At 40.8% G+C, this 21,460-nt stretch overlaps 1 protein-coding gene across 1 annotated transcript in view; it reads left to right on the top strand.

The window, feature by feature from the left end:
- Window positions 1–21,460, top strand: part of TBCD (tubulin folding cofactor D) — a 202,975-nt gene that overhangs the window by 9,091 nt on the left and 172,424 nt on the right. The window contains exons 6-9 of the mRNA XM_054978807.1: window positions 5–151; window positions 1,240–1,295; window positions 7,480–7,612; window positions 20,351–20,396. Coding sequence (XP_054834782.1) covers window positions 5–151; window positions 1,240–1,295; window positions 7,480–7,612; window positions 20,351–20,396 — 382 coding nt within the window. The remainder of the gene's footprint in view (window positions 1–4; window positions 152–1,239; window positions 1,296–7,479; window positions 7,613–20,350; window positions 20,397–21,460) is intronic.

A 21,460-nucleotide genomic window follows, 5' to 3' on the forward strand; every position in this document is an offset into this window, starting at 1 on the left:
TTAGACCTGGGAGACGCGCTACATGCTTCTGTTGTGGTTGTCTGTAACATGCTTGATCCCTTTTGATCTGACACGGCTCGATGGAAATCTCTCCTCCCTAGAAGGTTGTACTCGAGTGCCAATAATGGATCGCATTCTCACAGCGGCAAAAGTGAGTACTACTTGATCTGTTCTGTAGCAGTGTTCTTGTGCTTATAGAAGTACAATGCATACTGTGTTTTGCCAAAGGTCTCTGTGGGCCAGTTGATATACAGCGTCATCCTAAGCAGGGTTACACCCTGACTTTGGCAGACTTATGGATGACACTGTGTGGGAACAGGGCCTTGAAGGTTTAGGTTAAAGTTCCACTGTAACTATTACCTTGTGTGCCTTTTGGCAAATCAGTATTTTTAATCTGATTGCTTTCTCTGTAAGATGGGTACAATAATTGCTCAGCCACAAGCTAAAGACAAGTTTTTAGAAGATACTTTATAAATGAAAAAAGTATAGCTATCTCTTTTGGAAAACATTATACACTCTTTTATAGTTAGGCTCAACCACCCTTCATTCTAAAGTCTTAAATGTAGTGTAGAATTGGATTTCCAACACTGTCCATTGCTTTTCCCTGTGATATCATCTGAGCGTCATCACCCCTGCTCCACTTTGTTAGCTACTGATCGTGTGGGAATGGGAAAACAAAATCTAATGCTTTACTCTTTCTCTGTCACTGGGAGAATTGTATGCCTTGAAGTTCAGGGCTCAGAAGCATGTTGGTAGCAGTGAGAGACAGGATACCATTGTTTCAGGTAGGAAGCCGTGTTGGTCTGCGGTAGAACAGTAAGATTTGAGTCCAACAAGATTTTTCAAGGGTATAAGCTTTTGAGAGTCAAAGCTTTGACTCTTGAAAGCTTATATCCTTGTATCTCAAGTGCATTCTAGATGCATGGGCTTTCTCTGTGGTGGCCCCCACCCTGTGGAACAGCCTGCCTGAGGAGGTCAGGAGAGACCCCACTCTCCTGGCTTTCCACAAACGATGCAAAACCGACTTATTCAAAAAGGCTTTTTATTCAAATGGGAGGGTCGTATTGTAGAGATGAGGTCTCAGATGCTTCACTAATGCGTTAGGGACCATAAACTTTACCACTCTGTTGCCTTGCATATTATCTGTTGCTTTGAATGCACTTACAAACATTGTATGTGCACGAAAGAGCTTCTTCAGTATTAATCTGGCAAGGTCTTCTAATTCAGTTTTGTTTTTAGTCTTATCTAGTTGTCAGTGACAAGGCTCGAGATGCAGCTGCGGTCTTGATATCAAAGTAAGTCCCTTATGCTGCTTACTGTCTTTTTGCTAGTTTCTGAAATACTATGTGTAACAATTTCAGGCTTGTATATGGATCAGACACCTGAATAGAGACTTCACTATGTCATGGCAGTTGATTATTCTTTGTTTAGGTGAGAGTGATAGTTGCTATATTAAACATTTCTGCCATATACACTGACTGTTTAAACATTTCTATGCTGCCTTTATGCTAGGACTTGGCATACAAAATGGCTCGTAAATCCATTTTTTGCAGTACCAGTTAAAATCTTCAAACAGCATCAGTAAGGGTAGTGGGGAGAAAAAAACCCATATGCAAAATTCACCCCTAAAGGTATGGCTGAACAAGGCATAGTTTGCCTTGCACCTAAAAGGTGGCAGGTGGTACTGTGAACTTCTTTGGGGAAGGGGTTTTGTAGGAGCAATGCAACAAAAGACAGTACACGGTCTCTGTAGATATTTATTTATTTTATTTAAATTTCTATTCTACCCTCCCCGCGAGCGGGCTCAGGGCGGATAACAACATATTAAAATACAATAAAAAATTCATCGATATTAAAACAGTGTATTAATACACATTTAAAACAGGATGGTGGACAGCCTTTACAGGGAGGGTTAAGATTTTATACACCCCTTTTTTCAGGCCAGCGGAGGCCCAGCCTCAGCCATATGCCTGGCGGAACAACTCTGTCTTGCAGGCCCGGCAAAAGGATAGTGGGTCCTGCTGGGCCCTGATTTCAGCAGACAGAGCGTTACACCAAGTGGGAGCCAGGACCAAAAACGCCCTGGCTCTAGTTGAGGCTAGACGGGCCTCCTTGGGGCCAGAGACCACCAATAGCTGTTTGTCCCCTGATCGGAGTGTCCTCTGGGGAATATATGGGGAGAGATGATTCCGTAGATACTCTGGTCCCAGTCCGCACAGGGCCTTATAGGTCAATACCAGAATCTTGAATCTGGTCCGGTACTCCACTGGCAACCAGTGCAGCTCGCGTAAGAACGGTGTTATATTCGCCTTATTTGGCACGTGCCGCTGCATTTTGTACCAGCTGTAATCTCCAATTAACTTTTGAAGATGGGACTACCTGGAAAACAATCTCTCTGATGATGATCTGCACTAGTGGATAGGTTTGTATGGGAGCAGGATCCCTTCAGACACCCAGATCCCAGGGCATTTTAGGATGCTTTAAGTCAACAGCAGCACTCTTGACTGTGCCCAGATGCAAAATGGGAGCCATGAAAATGGTTGAGCCCTTGAAACATATGCTAATTTCATTGAGCTCTTGTTAACAACCCGATCTTTACATTCTGCACCAGTTGCAGTTTCCAAAGACTTCTCAGATATTGATATATATATATCAATATATATATATCTATATATATATTAATATCAATATATATATATATATATATATATATATCAATCTCTCTCTCTCTCTCTCTCTCTCCCCCTCTCCCTCTCTCTCTCTCTCTCTCTCTCTCTCTCTTGTGCTCATGTATATAAAGCATGTATCCCTGTAGCTTAAGTATCCTTTCAGAGGAAGGGCCACAGCAAGAACACCAACCACAGTTGGTAGAAAATGCTATGAACTGTGAATGCCTCTTCTGTACCTATAAACAATGCAGGATGTAAGAGCACCTTCCCACTCAGAACCTGATCTGTAAGAGAGAGGCCCCATTTGGCATCAGTTGAATACCATCTCTGTCATCTAGTAAATCTTTCATCAAGCAGTACTTCATCCTTCTATGGATTCAGCTTCAATTTATTTGGTTCCATCAATCTCCTCTCTGACTCTAGGTGTCCATTGAGAATTTTCATTGCCCTAGTTAGAATAAAAGAAAAGGACAACAAAGTTGGGCACTAAATAATACTCATTTATTTTTAACAGCTCAGACTTCCAAATGGATGCAGTATCACATATGTAAAATATAAGCATCCGTTATGGTGATGTCACAACCGGGTGCCTTGCACTGACATTGGACGGTGAACATTTCCTAAGGAGTGCATTGATTTGATTTATATTTTATTTTCATTGTTTTTTAATACGGCTTTGTATAGATAAGCATGTGTTGTGATTTTATTCATATCACATATGCTTTGTCCCTCTCACATTTTATTCTGACCCTCTTCCAGGGAGTTCAGAGTAGCATAAATGGATCTTTCCTTCCCTTTCCCATTTTTGTCCTCACAACAACTGTGTGATGTAGCTTAAGGTCACCCATGTGTACTTGAGTGGAGATTTGAACCCAGGTAGCTCCAGTCCTGGTCCAATATACCACATTGTTTCATTGTGCTGGTTTTATGGTGATAAAATTGGTTAGAAGTAGAGAATTGTCTTCAAATGAGTCTTAAGGTGAAGAAATGTTGAAACTAGGAATGTTTCTTATAACAAGAGCGTCTTCAAACTTCATAGAGAGTGTATGACGTAATTGACAGCAGTGTATTGGAATGAGGAAAATGTTGCTTTCTAGTGACATCTAGTGGAAATGGTTGGAAGTTTGTTACATAAATTCACCAGCATTTGTTTTGAACCATGAGGGCCACAAATAGTCCAGCGTTGTGGCTAGTAAGCCAACTATACTGGACTTTGAACTTTCCTTAAAAAAAAAAAAAGGCTGATAACATTTTGATGGGACATAAAGATATAATTTCCCCCCCTCTCTCCAACACTGCTTTTAGCTCTAGAGTGTAGGATTACCTCTCCCTTCTTTGGTTACTTGAAGGAACCATTCTTGTGTGTTCAGTTAATAGATGTATGAAAGAATCATAGAATCATAGAGTTGGAAGGGGCCATACAGACCATCTAGTCCAACCCCCTGCTTAGTGCAGGATCAGCCTAAAGCATCCCTGACAAATATCCATCCAGCCTCTTCTTGAAAACTGTCAGTGAGGGGGAGCTCACCACCTCCCGAGGCAGCTGATTCCACTTTTGAACTACTCTGACCGTGAAAAAGTTTTTCCTAATATCCAGCCGGTACCTTTGTGCATGTAATTTAAGCCCATTGCTTCGCGTCCTAACCACTCCTGCCAACTGGAACAGCTCCTTGCCCTCCTCCAAATGACAGCCTTTCAAATATTTAAAGAGAGCAATCATGTCCCCCCTCAACCTCCTCTTCTCCAAACTAAACTAAGCCTTTCGTTGTAGGCAAAGAGCAGTGGTAGATGTGTGTTACACATGCTGCCATTTCCCTTTCTAGCGCATATTTTCTCAGCAATTTCTGAGTAATGATCACAGCATTTTCCTTTCCCTTCTGATTTGCTACCATCTTTTAAGACAGAGTTCCTTAAGGTGGTGCCTGTGGGTGCCGTGGCTCCTACCACTGCTTCCTATGGCAGCTTTCAGAAAGTTGGTGGGGCAGTTGTAAGGCATGGCTTGTTATTGGCAGCCATTTCAAATGAAATGGTTATCCACAGCTCAATAGTAGGCATAACCACTGGAGGATCAGGAGGACTGGTAAGCAGTTGGGCTTTCCTTGGCTAATGTGTAGTTCCATTCCCCCTTCAGGCTTGACCAGCTGTTGCTTCTTTTTCTAGCCTTGGAGTCCAGGGAGCTGGACTTTTGCATGAGGGGAGATCAGCATTCAGGAGTAGAAGCCTAACCAGTCCATCTCCAGGCTTACTGTCCTCACATTGGCTGGACCATGCTTTCAACCAAAGTAGAGAAAATCCTTGACCAGCCAATGTCTGGATTCTGAACAAGGTGGCTTCATTAGTTCAGTATGGTTGCTATGTAGTTCTTTTGCAAGGATGGAGGTATTGCGTTTGATTTCTGCCTTCAGCAGCTATTTGGGGTTTAGCTCCATATCCTATGGCAAGCCACACAGCGGCAGCACTTACCACCCCATCTCAAAATTGTAAAGGTGCTTGCAGGCTCAAACAGGCTGAGGACTCCTCTTTTAAGAAAATAAAGAGATCAAGAGATATAGAATGTTATTTTTAGTCTGTAAATAATGTTCTGTGGAAGGACGATAAATACATTTTAAGATATTTTCAAAGAATACACTTGATTTTAACCCCCCCCCCCCGCCTCCCAGTTGCATAAAGGTACTTGTGGGCCCTGAGTGAAGAATAAACTAGTGGGCCACTTTGCTTAAGTTCAAGCAATGAGAAACATGGCTCAGACAGGTAATTTAAAAAAAAAATCTCTGCCCTTCTGTTTTATTCTCTTAAAAATTATGGTAAATTTAACAATTATGACACCAAATAAGGTACAAAACTCATCCAACGCCTTCTGAATGTCAGCTTTTTGCTGTTTTTTATATTGCGTAAACCCAGTTCTAAAGTAATTCTGGAGCAGTATATAGCTGCTAGTGCTGAGATCTGTAATGTGGTAATTTAAATTTTACAAGACCATGAGCCTTGTATCTGGGAGAACAAGATCAAACATGATCAGAAAGTGAAAAAGAGCTTGTAGACTGGCTCGTCAGCCTAACAGCTACATAGGAATATGAACCTGGGCTTCCTCACTTAAAAGTCCAGCATTCTAATCGGTACACCACACTGCTCCAAGTGATTTAAGATCTATATATTACAGTTATGGTTGGGAAAAAGGTGTCTTTTCTGTCTTTTGATGAAAGAGATTTGTGTGTCTCCTGAGTCTTTCTGGGTGGAGGATATGTTGCCTTCCTCTGTTTCTGTTCTTTAAAGCAGGCCTATGATCATTGTTTGGGGGGTGGGGGTATCTTTAACCCTATAGTCTCTCTATGCAGTGGTGGGGTTTTTTTTTTTTGCTAGCCTCCCAGCCACCAGTTTACTTCAGATGTGAGTATTCTCCAACCCAAGGGGATACAACTTCAAAAGTAAGATGGGCCAGAATCTGGAACTAAGTGGGTTGCATTGTTGAAGTATATATCATGAAACCCCACCCTGTGAGTCTCAGGGTTTGGGATGCTGGAGATTTGGCAATTCTCAAACCTGACTATATTGTCATCTCTGTGTAATAACGTAATCATTAGGACTGGGTACTTCACAGCCAGAATCAGGGTCAGAAAGTAAGACAGACCAGCACTCTCCAGACATTGGGGCCTTAATTGTCCTTTTTTCCTCTCACACAGTTGCCACCTTCATCTCTTCTCCCATCCACTGCTTCATAGCATGAGGCAGAGTGTGTCCTTGGTGACTACTTCACAGGCTTCTTCTTTTTTAAAAAATGCCACAAGCCACGTGTATTTCATTAGAGCTGCCATGATCTCATGAGAATTGGAGCCAGAGGGCTTGCCATTTCTTGCATCTGCACCTCTCAGCTGCTTGTCTGAAACTTCCTTCACATCTCTTGTGGTTCCATTTTATCAGCACCTGGTTGTCATGAAACCGTGGAGTTGGTCCCACTCAGAACTGTAGCCAGTTGTGGACAGAGTCAGAAAGAATTGCTTAGCGGCTGGAACTGGCGGTAGGGACTGTGGGCCGCAGCACATGTTGCAAGACTACACGTGGTCTCCAAATCAGAACTCGGTGCATCCCTGCCCCAACCCAACAGGGCCATCTGTTCCCCAAAGCAGGATTCCTCTGTCCTGGCCAACTGGCAGAACCAGGTGCAGATCTTGTCATTTGAAGCACAGCCTCATTCCCATCAGCTGCACTCACGGCCTTGGTAGCGCCACCTGCTGTTTTGTGCCTTGGCTTGAGGTTTTGGGTTTTCATTTCAGCATAAAGTAGATGCCAGCAGAGCGGCCTGGCAAAAGTACTGAGGAGATGGGCACAGGCTTTTCTAGCTCATCTTCCCCCTGTATCTCAGTATGTGTGTGTGCATCTGCTGGCAGTGCTTACGGTCTGTTTCTCCTGGTGACTCAGTGTTACCCCCTATGAAAGTGTGGTGAAAGGAACAAGCGGCTAGAAGAGGTGGCAGCACTGCTGCCAAAGGGAGCATTATTATGGGGCTGGTGGTGGCAACCTAATAGTGGTGGGGCCTGGGCATCTGCATCTTTGCCTGTTAGATGCCCCCCCTCCCTGCATTTTCAGACACTTTTGGTGTAAACTGTGACAGTGTACATTTCTAGGTTGTGACCTGCTTTAGAAAAGGTAGCGTTAAAGAGCTGACAGCTGGAATGTTCCCAAACAAAATATGCTGGAAAGTATCCATTGGACAATTGCCTTTAGGAACAGAAACCAGTTTGAGTAACAGGAAAAATGAGTTACCAACTGAATTGCCCTGAATAGATAACTTGCTGTGTTTTTTCTATGACAGGTTTATTACCCGCCCTGATGTCAAACAAAAAAGAATGGCAGATTTCCTGGACTGGACCCTTTCAACATTATCTAAATCCTCCTTTCAGACTATTGAGGGGACGATTATAATGGATGGCATGCTTCAAGCCTTGGTAAACAACACTATTACTTTCAAAGATAATCCATGTTTTTTGTTTGTTTCAAATGCCCTTGCTGGCAGAAACTAGGTAGCGGGCACTTAGTTATTTTTGTATTCCATTTTCTTTTAGAGACATGAATAAGTATAGTTGTCTGAACTGTATATGGCTGCCAGATGTAATTTGGAACAAAATTCCAAAACTATAAATAGTCGCAGAGAATGGAGGATTTCAACAGATGCATTTTTTCTTAGCTTTACAACCCTATGATGGGAGAGAAAGTTCATCTGCCAATGTTATCTGGTCTGTGGAACTATTAAAAATACTGAATAATACCGAAGCTCTGTATCAACTCTTTCATCACTGAAGTCAAAGTTAAAAGAGTTTATTGTCTGTAGCCATAGGCCGTCACAATTCACCAAACATTGACTAATAAACAGTTAAGTCCCTTATCACAGTTTATATAGGTTACTAAAATTAATTAAAACAGTACAGTATGCCAAACTATCCCAGGGATCACGAAGCAGCCTCATTCAGTGCCACCTTAGATCTTATCTTTTTGGCTGCGAGTGCAAACTGAGAGACCCTATAGGACACATGATTATTAGTGTCAGATAACAAAAACACAATCTTCTCAATTTCAGAGAATGTGTTTGTCACTGATAGGATTCTAACCAAAAATTTAGCTCTGGGTACACTATATAATGGACAATAAAGTAGGTAGGGGGAAAGGTTCTCCACTGTAGGTAATCCACAAATGCAGGTGTGATGTTCCATAGGGGTGTGAGAATAACGCCCTGCCAAAAGAGCTGTCTGCATCATCTGGAAGCGCAGAGCAGTGAAAGACACTCTGAGGTTGTAATAAGAAATACTGGCTAGGTAGGGAGATCTTGAATGGTCAAATTTGATTAGTTTATACGAAGGAGCTACCTTAGATTTTGATATTGATAGCTGATCCATCACTGCGTCTGACTTATAGATCCACTCTTCAAGTGGGAGGTTGTTGGCTGAAAAGACTTGCCTCTGATGTCCTTACCATTATGAATTGTGTGACTTGCCCTGTGCAGGTGAAGCACTCACATACCTTGCTCCTGAAAATAAGATCTTTTAGAGTACTGTTTGTACTTAGACACTTTTTATCACCAGTTCTGTTGTCAGTGATCTGAGACTGGTAACTGTAGCAAACATCCTGACAGGATTACTGAGAAATCCCATTTATTTCATGCACTTCACTTTTTATAAGTGACCTTAAATATTCTAATGAAGCACAGTATACTCTCTTTTTAGATAAAATCTATTTGCAGCTGTTGCTTGCTTTGAAAGGACCTGCCTGTGTTTTCCATTATCTATACAAATCTATGATATTCGAGCTTGATCATAGCTTTGGAAGGCTTAACTGAAAAGCTTTTGAACAACACCAAGCTTGTCTGAGTCCTATTTTTTCCTACAATAGAGTGTACTCCCCAGTGAAATTTCACAGGCTTTTTATTATTAGTTGTAGAAAAATTTCATACATGTGCTTTTCTTTATCCTTGTTTAAAGCAAGAGAAAAGAGAACTGTATTACATTTCTGGTTAAAGCTTAAAAGTTTTCCCTTCTGCTTGTCAAAGACTGAGCATTACTGCTGGTGCATGATGAAACCTGTAGGATGCATATTACTTAAGTGTTTGTCATAATTCCTTTGAATGTGGTTTTATTTCACCTGTTATTAGTGTGCGAAACAGGTGAAAAATTTACAAGTTGAATCGAAACTAGGAGGAGATGTAAAATCCTTGGAACTGGAAGTTTTCCTATCTGAATATTTATTTTCTAACCCTTGCAGGAATGGTACAAGGGTTTAACAACGTCACTGGTTTCGCTGTCCTCTTAGTTGGTTCTCCCAGCTGTTGATAAACTGCTTAGCTTCATGGTGCTAATACTAATTATCTAGTGTCCTCCATGGTGCTCTTCTTTTTCAGTATATAAAGTGAAATTACAAGTGGAAGACAAATGGTACTAAGTCAGTGAATGTTTTCCAAAAGGAAATGAACTAACTATATATTGCAAATGTGAAGTGGCAGTTGTGTGCAATGTGTTCAATCTGATTGATTTGCCCAGATGGAATTTGCATAATTTGGGTAATTTGCATTAGTTTATCTACTCTTGTGAGAAGTGTTTTGCTTATCAGGTGTTTTTTTTTTTTTTTGCGTATGGTTACTCCCTGTGGACCTGCTCCTTGCCTTCAGTGCTTCCGTCTTGTGCCTGGTTGGTGGGACTCCTCAGGAGTCAGTCAGTCACCTGTCCTCCTGGCTTCTGAGGCAGGAACATCTGGTGCTGACGCTGGAGCAGCTTGGCCTCTGAGGCAGGAGCAGCTTGTGCTTAGTGGACTGGTTGATCCAGCGGCGCAGCTCTGCCAAGCCTCACCCTAAATAGGCTGAGGGGTGATCTGGCTCAGCTGCATTTGTTGGCTCAGTAGGCTGTGCTTTGTTCTGCCCATGATCCTGCAAGGAAGTATCTCACTCGGAGCTCTGTTCTGAGTCTGCAGGGAAGTGGCATTCTGCCAGCCTTGTCTTTTACCTCCTTTGTACCACCTCTGCCTGGGCCTTTTGCCACCGCCAGTCCTGCGGCATGGGAGGTGATCTGGAGCAGCTGTGGGCCCTGGTTCATGTCCTGCCTGGTGGGGGCACAGTGTAATCTCTGAGTCAGGCAGCAAGGACTCGCCTGTAGGTTCTGGCAGGGTAGTCTCTGGTGATTTTGAAGCCTGGTCGGTCAGTCCCTCGCTTGTGGGATCTGGCAGAGTGGTCTCGGGCACTGCTGGCATGGGGTTAGCTGGTGCCTCTGCATTACCAAACCTGTTCTGACCTTGCTGGTCTTCAGGTTTTTCTCCTGAGCCCTCCAGGTCTGAGTCAGAGGGGGTCATGACAGTTTCCTTTCCCTTATTTTTCAGGGGCTGGCTCTTCCCGGCTGCAATAGGGGTAGTATTTGATGTTGGTACATCTGGAAATACTAGAGAAGACAGGCACTGCCTACTTTTAGTGCTGAACACTTGCCAATTGCATTTTGGTCTGAAATCTCTGTTGCTGAGATAATTGCTAAGATAATAAGAAACAGATATGATGTAAAGGAGTGAGAATTTGTAAAGCCTGAAGAAGCGATTGTCTAGAGCTCTTTCTGGATCCATGCGCTCCTGAAATTTTAGGCATTCCACTAGCAGTAATGCTTTTTTCTTTTAAGATTTCTTCTGCATTATAACAGTAATCCTTACAGCAATCCTGCAAGAGAGGTCACTGTTTCCCTTATATTAGAGATTTGGGGACTGATGCTGAAACACAGTGGGTTGGATCTGGTGATCCATCAGCGGAAGGTGTTGATAGTTGCCGATCTTCATGATTTTACTCTCCTCCAGCATCCTTTCCATTCTTGGGAAAGTTTATTCCCAGGGTTGCAGGAAAAGGAAGAAGGGAGCAGCCTCCTGATTCATACGGCTATTACTCCTCACTGTCAGATAGGATTGCTGGAAGTCAGCAAGATCTTTAGTCCTTGCATCATCTTTGCACTGGATCCAAGCCGGTGGCCAGCCTAAGACCGTTCTGCCAGTCTGAGTTCAGTCTTTGGCATCTCCTGCAAAAAAGAGATCCCAAGTGTTGGGTCTGGGAAAAACTTCTCCCTTAGAGGAGAGAAGTTTTTCCCATGAGCAATGAGCCAGAAGTCTGCTGTTCAAATTTCACCTTAGGTGAAATTTGAACAGCAGACTTCTGGCTCGTTGCTCGTGGAGTTTTTTTATGTTTGAAGTCTTGTAAAATGTATGGGGGCGTAGGGAAGAAATATTCACAGCATTATACTCACATTTGAGAATACAACTCTTATTGCAAAAGTTTCAAGGAGACTGTTTTTACCATATACCAAAGAAGATGAAGAAGCAGGGTAAACAATGTGACAGTTTGCCAAAGTGGAAGCATGTTTTAAGTTGAGAGTATAAAATATAAAATATTTTATACCTTATAAAAATGTGATGGCCAAACAATCCTAGTGCTTTTATTTGAACAGTAGTAGCTGGAAATCTAATGGCCAACATTTAAAGTAGCTGGAAATCTAATGGCCAACATTTAAAGAATGTTTTTGTTTTATTTATTTAGGGCATTTTTTGCCGTCCTTTCTCCACAAATGGACTCAGGGCAACTTATTTCTCAGAGCCTATTTAAATACCCTCTGATCACCTACTTGTTTGAAAGAGAATATGAATCTTAACTCCTCCCCACTTCCAGTTGAGCTTTGGAAGGGAGAGAAATCATGTAGAACAGGCTGAAGTTTTAGAAAGTTTCTTCCAGCATTGGTTTGAGCAAACTGGTATGCTACTGTTGAATTCATTGCTTTGTGCAGAGTGTTCAGTGTTGTCATAATGCTTGTTGAAACATGCACTATACATTACTCAAGTTGGTTCCTCTCACAGGCTTGTTTTTCTGCACCTGTTGATGGCAACACATCATTTCACAACAGGTGTGCTAACAGGTAGCACAGCTTGATCCCTTTCAGTTGCAGGCTTGAAACACGGCGTGTCTGTATTGTAACTAAAAGACAGCATTTGTTGCTGCATGTGTGTTCTTTGTATCGGCTAGTTGAAGCTGTCTGCTTTAAATTAAACGGCTGGATAAGACCGAACTTTACCTTCTGAGAGCTTAGCACATGGATAGGTAGTACAGATATTCAGAACAATATAGTATAAGAACTAGAATGCTTTCTCCCTCCTTCCTGGAGTGATTCTTAGACAAGACACACAATTCTGAGGTGGAACCTCTTTCCTTAAAAGTTTGAGCCTGTGGTAAAAAAAATAACTATCTGTATGGATTTTTATTTGAAAGAGCATTAATGGACAGATGATGGGAAACTGCCATTTATATATGACCATATAATCTCCTTGAAAGTTCTGTATTATAAACTCCTGTTCTGAAGCTTTGCTTTTAAACCTGCCCCAATATAACCAGTACATTTTTGTTAGCCCTGCAGGGCGTAGCACACCTGGTTCTTGCGTGACAGCGATGTCCTCATCTTGAAGTAGCCTGGGGCATAGAAACTTATTAAATTGTGTTTAATTTCTTTTATAAGAGATACCGTATACAAATGTGACTAATGACTTTAAAAATAAAGCACCCTAGCAAGCAAGCTAACGAATCTGGAAAGCTTAAGAACACTTTTTATTTGTGCCTAAGAAAAGGGCATTTATCTGTTTTAAGCTTCAAGGACTGTTTGATAATAGCTCTGATGAACTGTGCCTCAAGTAAGGGAGAGCTCTGATACAGTTCTTTAGGCTCAAAGGTACAGAAACACGAATGTAGTGCGAAATGTTGCCATGTTCCTGTGTTTGTGTATAGTCAAGAGAAACATCTGTTTATTTATTTATTTTTAAAAACTTAGGTTTTGAGACACACTGATTTAAAGTTTTGCTCCCTTACTTTACCTTTAACTAACTTCCCTTCTCTTCTCCCTTCTGTTCTCCTGTCTTTGGGAGGGAGAGGTGAGAAGTCCACAATTCTCCCTTCTCCCAGAAGGTTCAATTGCTATTTGGATTTAACCCTTTTGATAACTTTTCAGTTTGGGTTTAATTCATATTGACACAAAGATCTCTGAGAACTGATTTAAGTCTCTGGTTGTATATACATTTATATTTTCTTTGCTTTAATGCCAAACTAATACTTGTAGACATGTTCTGTTGGTCCTGTGCTGTGAAATTATTAACTCAGAATGTAAAAAATCTTTAAATTAAATCACTTAAATGATTTCAGAAGGTGAACAGGTTAGTCTGTTGCAGCCAAAACAACCAAGGCTGATTCCGCACACGTTGGATAATGCACTTTCAATGCACTTTATCTATCGTTTGAGGTGGATTTTTTGTTCTGCACACAAAAAAATCCGTTCCAAATGATCTATAAAGAGGATTGGAAGTGCATTATCCAACGTGTGCGGAATCACTCCAAGTCTCATGGTACCATTGAACTGATGCCATGATATATGTGTTAATCTTCAATAGGCCATAAGTCTCTCTGTTTTTTCCATTTGAAGTTTCTATTTCCCTTTGTCTTGGATTACTGGATTTTTGGCCTCTCTTTGTAATAACATTTCATGCATCTGGTAAAGTGGTTCTGGCTCAGGGAAGCTGTACGTTACAACAAGTTAAATAGTTAAGGTGCCACAAGACTTTTTCCATCAAATGGAAAAAAGTATGTGAGATTTCCTCCCTCACCCATATTCTTTACCTTTAGCATACATAATGTATCCTATGTTAAAATTCGGGTCCTGTAGCACCTTAAAGACCCAACTAGATTTCCAGGGTGTGAGCTTTGACTCTTGAAAGCTCACACCCTGGAAATCTAGTTAGTCTCTAAGGTGCTACTGGACCCAAATCTTGCTCTTCTACTACAGAGCAACACAGCTACTCACCTGAAACTAAGTTGAAATTAAAACCCATGATGAAGATAGGAAACTTTAAAAAAAAAAGAAATGTAAGAGATTCAGGATTTGTACAATAGCCAGATAAACTTATATGCTTTAGGAGCTGCATGCTGCTAGTGAGCGGGTTATATACTTTCTGTCCTAATTGGAATATTTATTCAGTTCTTTTGATACAAAAGATTCTACTGAATAATTCCCCAGGAGATACCTGCTTATCATTTATAGTACATTTACATTATGATTTGGGTAGTCTATCCTAGCTACAGTGAATTGCATATCTGACCTCTGAGGGGTGCTGAAGAGCAATTGACTGTGTTCAGTCTTTGCTGAAGGCTGGGTTATCCCATTGCACATAGTTTATTAGAGCCAGAGGCTGACTGCAAATTCTCATCTTCTTGGCAGCAAGATACGGCTGCTGCCAAGCAGTCATGCCACTCTTAATAGTGATGATTTGTATAGCTTCAGGAAGATGTCCCAGAGGTAATGCTGATTCTTAAATCTTACAAAGGCGAAGTCTAAGTGGGTTATGCAGACAATTAGGAGGTGTGTCAGGTTTTTCCCTGATTACTAAGAAACTAGTTTTGTTTGTACCTTGCACCATGTTATTTCTAAAGCAACAAAACCAGATCTGACACTTCTATTGCTAGGATACGCCAATGGTTTTCTTTAATTTGCAGGTGGTGTAATTATTTAAAGGAGAGGGTAGATACATTCCTCTCAACAGGTTGGTTAGTTTGGCACACATTACATGTCCCCATTAATATGGAAGGAACGTGGTGTGACAGGAATGCTCAAGGCATAACAGAGATACCTCTCCCAATTTCAGGGTGATATGCTGTGGAGTCTGGACCTTTCAGACTTCTAAAGAGGAGACAAAGCAAGTGTATTATTGGCGTCCTAATTAAAAAGAAATTTCTTCAGTTTTAGGGCTTGCATTCCTTTTGCTGCTTTAGGAGAAAGGCAGTCTTAAAAATCTCGTCTCATTACCTATTGTAAAGAGAGTTCTGTTCTGGGTACTTGAAAATGTAATTGCAGTATGTTCTGAAGCCCCTGAAAAAAAAAGCTAAAGAGAGACTTGCCTTTCAGATCTCTTTAGCATTCATTGTTTGAAAGATATGATTCATCGTTTTTAACAGCTGAATTTATTTCAGGTGGAAGAATATTGTTGAATGTATATTTGACCATTCACTGTGGTTTGGCATTCATAATGATATGAGCTGAAACAAGCAGATCATCTGAGGGCACCCATTCAATTTTTTTCCTGTTCTCTATTATGCTGAATATGTAGCCGCACCGCTGCCTTAATGTTATCATTTACCTAAAGAATTTAAAATAATTTTGTGCTGAAGCTAAGATGTGATAGCTCATAATTCTTTTAAGAATAATCAAATCAAGAATTTAACGTTAAATGCTTTTGCAGTCTTTGTCTTCAGCCTTTGGACTGTACTGTTTCTACTGTACAGGTGGGGGGCAAAGGCAGTGTGTGAGTGGCTTGGCTAATAATTTCTTAGCCAGCTCCTAAACCTATTCTTGTGATCTCATTGACTTTTTAAAAACAGCACTTTGTCTTTCTTTAACAAGAAATGTTTGACCCAGCGATTACCAAGCTAAGGGCCACTTTGTTAATAAAAACAATCATATAAAAGAGGCATTTTTCTTTGTTTGTCCCCTCACTCTTAGCTGTGATTTAGCTCATGGTAATGAGAAAAGATATGAAGGTTAGATATAACCAATTTAGGACTACAGTCAGCAGTTTTAACGCTATGAAATAGATCACGAAGCAGAATTAAACCACTAATTAAAGCACTGTTGGTGCCTTTTGTAGTTTCTAGTCCAGCTAGAGCAAGGCTATTAAACAAAAATGATTGGAGGGCCAAATTCCTCACCCAGTAGAGGTCCAGAGGCCATGCCCATTTTTTTTTCCCTTGGGGAAAATCAGACCAACCGGTGTTTACCACCATCTCTGCTCTGGATGAACCATGTTATGTTCTCTTATGTTCTTCTTGACATCCAGATTTTACTTAAAGGCAACGGAGGGGTGTGGTTGTAATACTAAGAGTATCTAATTTCTCTTCCTGAGGATGGTTTAGTCATTTGCACGGGATATGAAAGAGAGGCACTGGGAACTCCAAGCGCCTAATCTGCTTCCTAGACCTTCCATCTGACAGAGCCTTAAGGCCAATGAGCACAATGATGGAACGTGTAGAACCAGTCCTTATCTTCCCTGGATGATGCTTTAGATACCAACTTACAACCAGCCATGGTGTATTTGTTTACGTCTTTCCATTTCCAAAAAATCATCCTAAGCTGGAGATTTCTTGTATTTGCTGAGGACATCTTCTGCCTTGTGAATTATCAGTTTAGCTCCTTCTCACTGAGTTCTTCCCCTTGTGCTAGGCCAAATCTCTGTAGCAACAGTCTGTAAATTATAAAATTCTGTTTAACATAAACATCCTTCCTGAGGATCAGTAGATATTCTGAAAATGGCTGTCAGAAATCATAGGGAAATATGACTGTTTGTCAGATGCAAGTATATTTAGGTTTGAATATTCTGCAAGCAGCAAAGAATCAAGGCTCTTCTGTTCATAGCATATATTTTAGTTGTAATAAAACAGTCCAAACCTTAACCCTCAAAGTGTTCTGAGTAGGTTGTAATGTAGTGTTCATTAATGCTACATTTAAGATCATGCAATGAAGTCCATTAGAGCCTAAAAAAACAGGTGCATAGCCGTAGGTATTTTGTTGCATTTAAACTGCAGATGAAATTACTTACGCCTGTAAATAGCTGTTGCATATGTTGAAATATTTCTAGGGCTGGGCTATGTTCCTTTTACTTTAACTCCTGGCCATGTTTATCTGGAAGGCTTCCTTCCTATTGGAGTGACAAAACACCAGGTAGAAAAGAAACTCAGACTGGCTCTGGAGTTTGACTGGATGATTAAGTGAATGGGTATAGAATAAATATTTTGTAGGATTGTCTGTTGAGTAACCATAGTCATTTATCTTCTGGCTTAAGAAACTTTTTGCATGCACCAGCCCAAGTTCATTGGTTTCGGTGAGAAAGATCATCATTTAGACTTAAAAACTGAAGATTTTGCTCTCTTCCTAAGAAATGTAAACTGTAGTACATAAATATTTATGTAGGGCTGTGGGTAGAAAAGGTACCTCGAATAGCTGTGCCCAGGCAAGGCTCATTTGTGTGTGCCCTTGTAGAAACATAGCTATATATATATTTATTTATGTGGAGTGATTGCTTGCATGTCCTTAGTAATGTTGTGTGAATATTGGGTATGTCATAAGATGAGTTCAGTTATATAAGAAAAATAATCTTTTTGCTGCTATATTGCATATTATGTGCACCTGAGATAATATTTCCAAATAAGTTACTGTAGAAAGACATTTTTAAAAAATAAATGGGTACATTTCAATACCAGTTGATAATACAATGCAATTGATTGTGTTCTCAATGGGATTGGGTTAAAAATTGTTTAAACTCTACCAGTTCAAAGCCTTAGGTTATTATTTTGTTTGGGGGTAAATGCTTGTTGTGCAAGAGCATTGGGCGTAGCTAGAAATGTGCAGTTTGGGTGGACACTGGCTAGTGTTTCTCATAGCCTTGCAGTCATGAGACGATAGTTACACTTGATGACAGGTTTGTTAGATAAAACAGGGCAAGATTGCTAAATAACTTTTAAATCATAACAATGTATTGTGTTGCTCAGATCGCATCTTTCCCTTGAGCAGTAAGGAATAAAACCCAAGGGAGATGCATCTGAATGTTTAGATGCACCTTTTAGGGTTTTCCTTGGTCTCTTGAGAATTTACATCCTATGACAAAGTATCCTCCTCTATTCTCTTAAGCACCACTCCTCCACTTTGATTCACATGCCATTGGGACAGTGGTTTTCATTCTGTATGCTGGTTATCAGTATGTTGGATCACAAATCCAACTTGTGATTCATAATGTGATCTGAATCACAACTCGGAATCTCATCTTGAAAAGGTTTATAGATCTAGCTTTCAGGGTACAACCTCAGAATCAAGCATGAAAGATTATGACAAAGTTGCTACTAAATCAGAATCATATTATAGTCTTGGTTTTAAGTCAGAAAAAGGGCAGCAACTAATGAATTTCTGAGATCTTGGAACAAATACAGCATTAAACACCCCTCCCCCATTTCCACTTCTGTGTTAGGTGTCGATTACATAGGGTTAGATTTCCTGATTCGTCAGAGGAAGGCAATGATGGTTGCAGATCTTCCTGACTTTCCCCTCTCCCCTGCAGCCATTTCCAACCTTTGAAGAGTTTATTTCCTGGGTTATGGTACCCACATGTAATAGCCACATGGGTTGAGAGGCTGCAGTGGGGAGTGGGAAGAGAGTGAAATTGTGATTCCAAATGATCGATTGCATGTATTACCAGGTAGGTAGAGATTAACCTTTAGGGGCAAGTGGTCACCTCCCAAAAACTCACCAACACTAAAGTAAATTATTAAAGGAAGAGCAACAAAATTGACTATACATTAATCTACAATACTTCATCCTTTTGTAGAAATAAAAGTCAACTCTCCAAGGGGATCAAGACCCAACCATCCATTTAACATTACTCAACCAAACTGAATAATCAGGTTGAATAACGGAATCCCTGCATGGTTGGCCTTTTGGTCTCTAATTCTTCTTTTGAAACACCTCAGTAAATTAAGGTTGGTAGGTAACTCAATTGCTGAATCCTTGGCATCAAGGGTGGTAGTCACTAAGCGTGCCAGCCCAGTTTGGGGGCATCCTCCCCCTTGTCCCTACAGTAGCTGGATGTGTAATTATCTTATATCCAGAAAAGTAGAAAGGATGTTGCTCCCAAGTTTCCTGCAGAAAGATCACCTGGAATTCCCTTAATCGTATCTGCAACCTCTAAATCCAATTGGTGACTCTTCAAACCCGCTAGGTTCCAAGAAAGTACCTTCAGAACCCCATTCTCATTTTTCAGTAGTTATCTTGGAGTGGTGGTGAGTCAACTAAGAGCCAAGCTACAAGAGACGAATTACACGAGGAGGAGCATGCGAAGGGAGTTGCAATGTTAGCTGGCAAGCTGAGTTTTAAAAGAGATCAGAAGGCTTTGTTAATTTCCCCTCTCTACAGAGCTAGGGAGAGGGCTGCTCAGAGGGTTTGTTAATTTCTTCTTTGCCTCCCGAAGGCTCTGTCCGTTTCACCTCCCCTTCTAAGAGCCCAAGAGGAAATAAACCCTCTGAGCAGCCAGTATGATCCTGCTTAGGTTAATACTGTTAGTCTCCCTCACTTTTTTTGTCTAGCTGCTTCATTGACTTTCAGAATTGTGTAATTTTAAAATAAAGTAAGATCTCTTCCAGTTCTCCCTTTTCCCTTTCTAGCCATATACTTCAGTGCATCTCTTTTTAGAAACTCAGAAACAAAATAAATGTCTTTTCCCTTTGGGAGAGGCCAGGGTCTAGAAAGCACATTCCTGCTTGGTCATCAATAGCTGTGAATGTGCATCTGTTGGGGGGGAAAGACAGTAAAATGGAGGGAAGGAGTATCCTTAATAAGCACCATTGATTGCCAAATGCACATGGAGCTGCAGTCTTGTGCTTCCCTATTTGTATGCAGGTGGCTGAGAAAATTGGTGCCACTGAATGAACTGGGGATTCTGTGTTCAGTTCTGACAGGATACCACAGTTAATAAACGGTAGTTTATTACTGTTGGCAACCTTGTTAATAAACTATCTAAAAACTGTGGTTGAGAACTCCTGTTTAGTACTCTACCAATAGTTGAGCAGCCTGCATTAACACATTACAGTCTCTGAAATTCAGCAACGAACAAAAAGAAATAAGGATGAAAGCTTAAATGAAAAATAATCATTTTTAACCATTTTATTTGAAAACATCATTGTTTATTGGATGGATTAGAAGCTGTTGATAATGTTCAGGTGGAGCTGTAGCTGACAAAGCGTCATCATCATCACTCATCAGTATTTTCAGAAAGCATTTTGATACACATCTCTGGATCAAGGGGAAATGTAGTTCAGTGCTAGAGCACATGCTGTCCACACAGATGATCCCAGATTTAATCCCTGGTATCTCCAAGTGAGGCATCTTGGGTGAGGAGATCTTTAACTATTCTCCAGTGTGAAGTTTGCCTTCAGGAAATTTAACATTATGGATAATGTTTGATGTCTACGCAGAAATACAGTTGGTAGGAATAAAAAAGGGGATTTTTTTACAACCTGTGCATTAATTGGTAATGCTGCCATTCATGAATGATTCTGAAGTATTTGTTGTTGATCTTTATCTTCTGAATCCTGTATTCTCTTGCAGGCTCAGCTTTTTAAGCACGGCAAAAGAGAAGACTGCTTGCCATATGGTAAGACTCTACTTAATAGTTTAAATAGGTATTCAAAATGCAATGGGCAGCATCCAGCCGAAGTTAACTACTCTCAAGTTCTATTAGTTAGATTTGGAAAATGTTAAGCTTCTGCTTAATTCTCCCATTTAAAAACAATGGAACTTAGTGTTTCACTTTGATCCCTCCCAGAGGCCAATGTTGTGTAGTAGCTTTGTATAGCGCCATGGTGCATCTTCGTTTGGAATACTGTGTACAGTACAGTACTATGCACAAGGATATTGCAGAGCTACAAGAGGTACCCAACACAGCAACCAAGATGATCAAGATTCCGTGCAGTCCTCCAACTCCCCATGCTGCATGCTACTCCTTGGTGTCTCCAGGTGTTCAGTCGAGTTTTATAAAATGTCCAATCGCATATGTATATCTACTTATTCAAAAAAAATTGTACATTCAAAATTATGGATGAAATGGAGCAGGTGGATAGAAGGGATTTTTCTCCCTCTCCCATAGTACTAGAAATTGGGGGCTCCCAATGAAGAAGAGGTTCACGATGGATAAAAGAAAATACTGCTTTACCCAATGAGTAATTAAATTGTGAAATTCACTACCAGTGGAGATAGTGGTGGCTACATCCATAGATGACGTTAAAAGGAGGTGACTTAAGACAGATTTATGGAGGATAGACCCATCAATGGCTGCTAGCCATGGAGAGTAACGGAAACCTCTATATTCAGAGGCAGTAGACCTATGAAACTCAGTGCTAAGAGGCACATTGGGGAAGGCCTTGGTCTCTTCCTTGTTTGTTGTCCCTCCAGGGCAACTGATTAGCTGCTATATGAAATAGGATACAGGACTTAGATGAACTGTTGGTTTGATTGAGCAGAGCTTTTCTTATGTACATGTTACCTCTCCCCACCCTTATTCTTAAAGTAGATTTGAACATATTGTAATAATATCTAAATTGCTTTTTTGGTGTGTTGACCTGTATATATACCTGAATGTGGATTTAAACCTGGGTCTCCCAGCTCCTAGTCCTGACTAGACATGTGCATGAATGGAACCCCCCCCCCCCCGAACACCCT

This window comes from Eublepharis macularius, chromosome 4 (genome assembly GCF_028583425.1).
Source record: "Eublepharis macularius isolate TG4126 chromosome 4, MPM_Emac_v1.0, whole genome shotgun sequence".
Taxonomy (NCBI): Eukaryota; Metazoa; Chordata; class Lepidosauria; order Squamata; family Eublepharidae; genus Eublepharis; species Eublepharis macularius.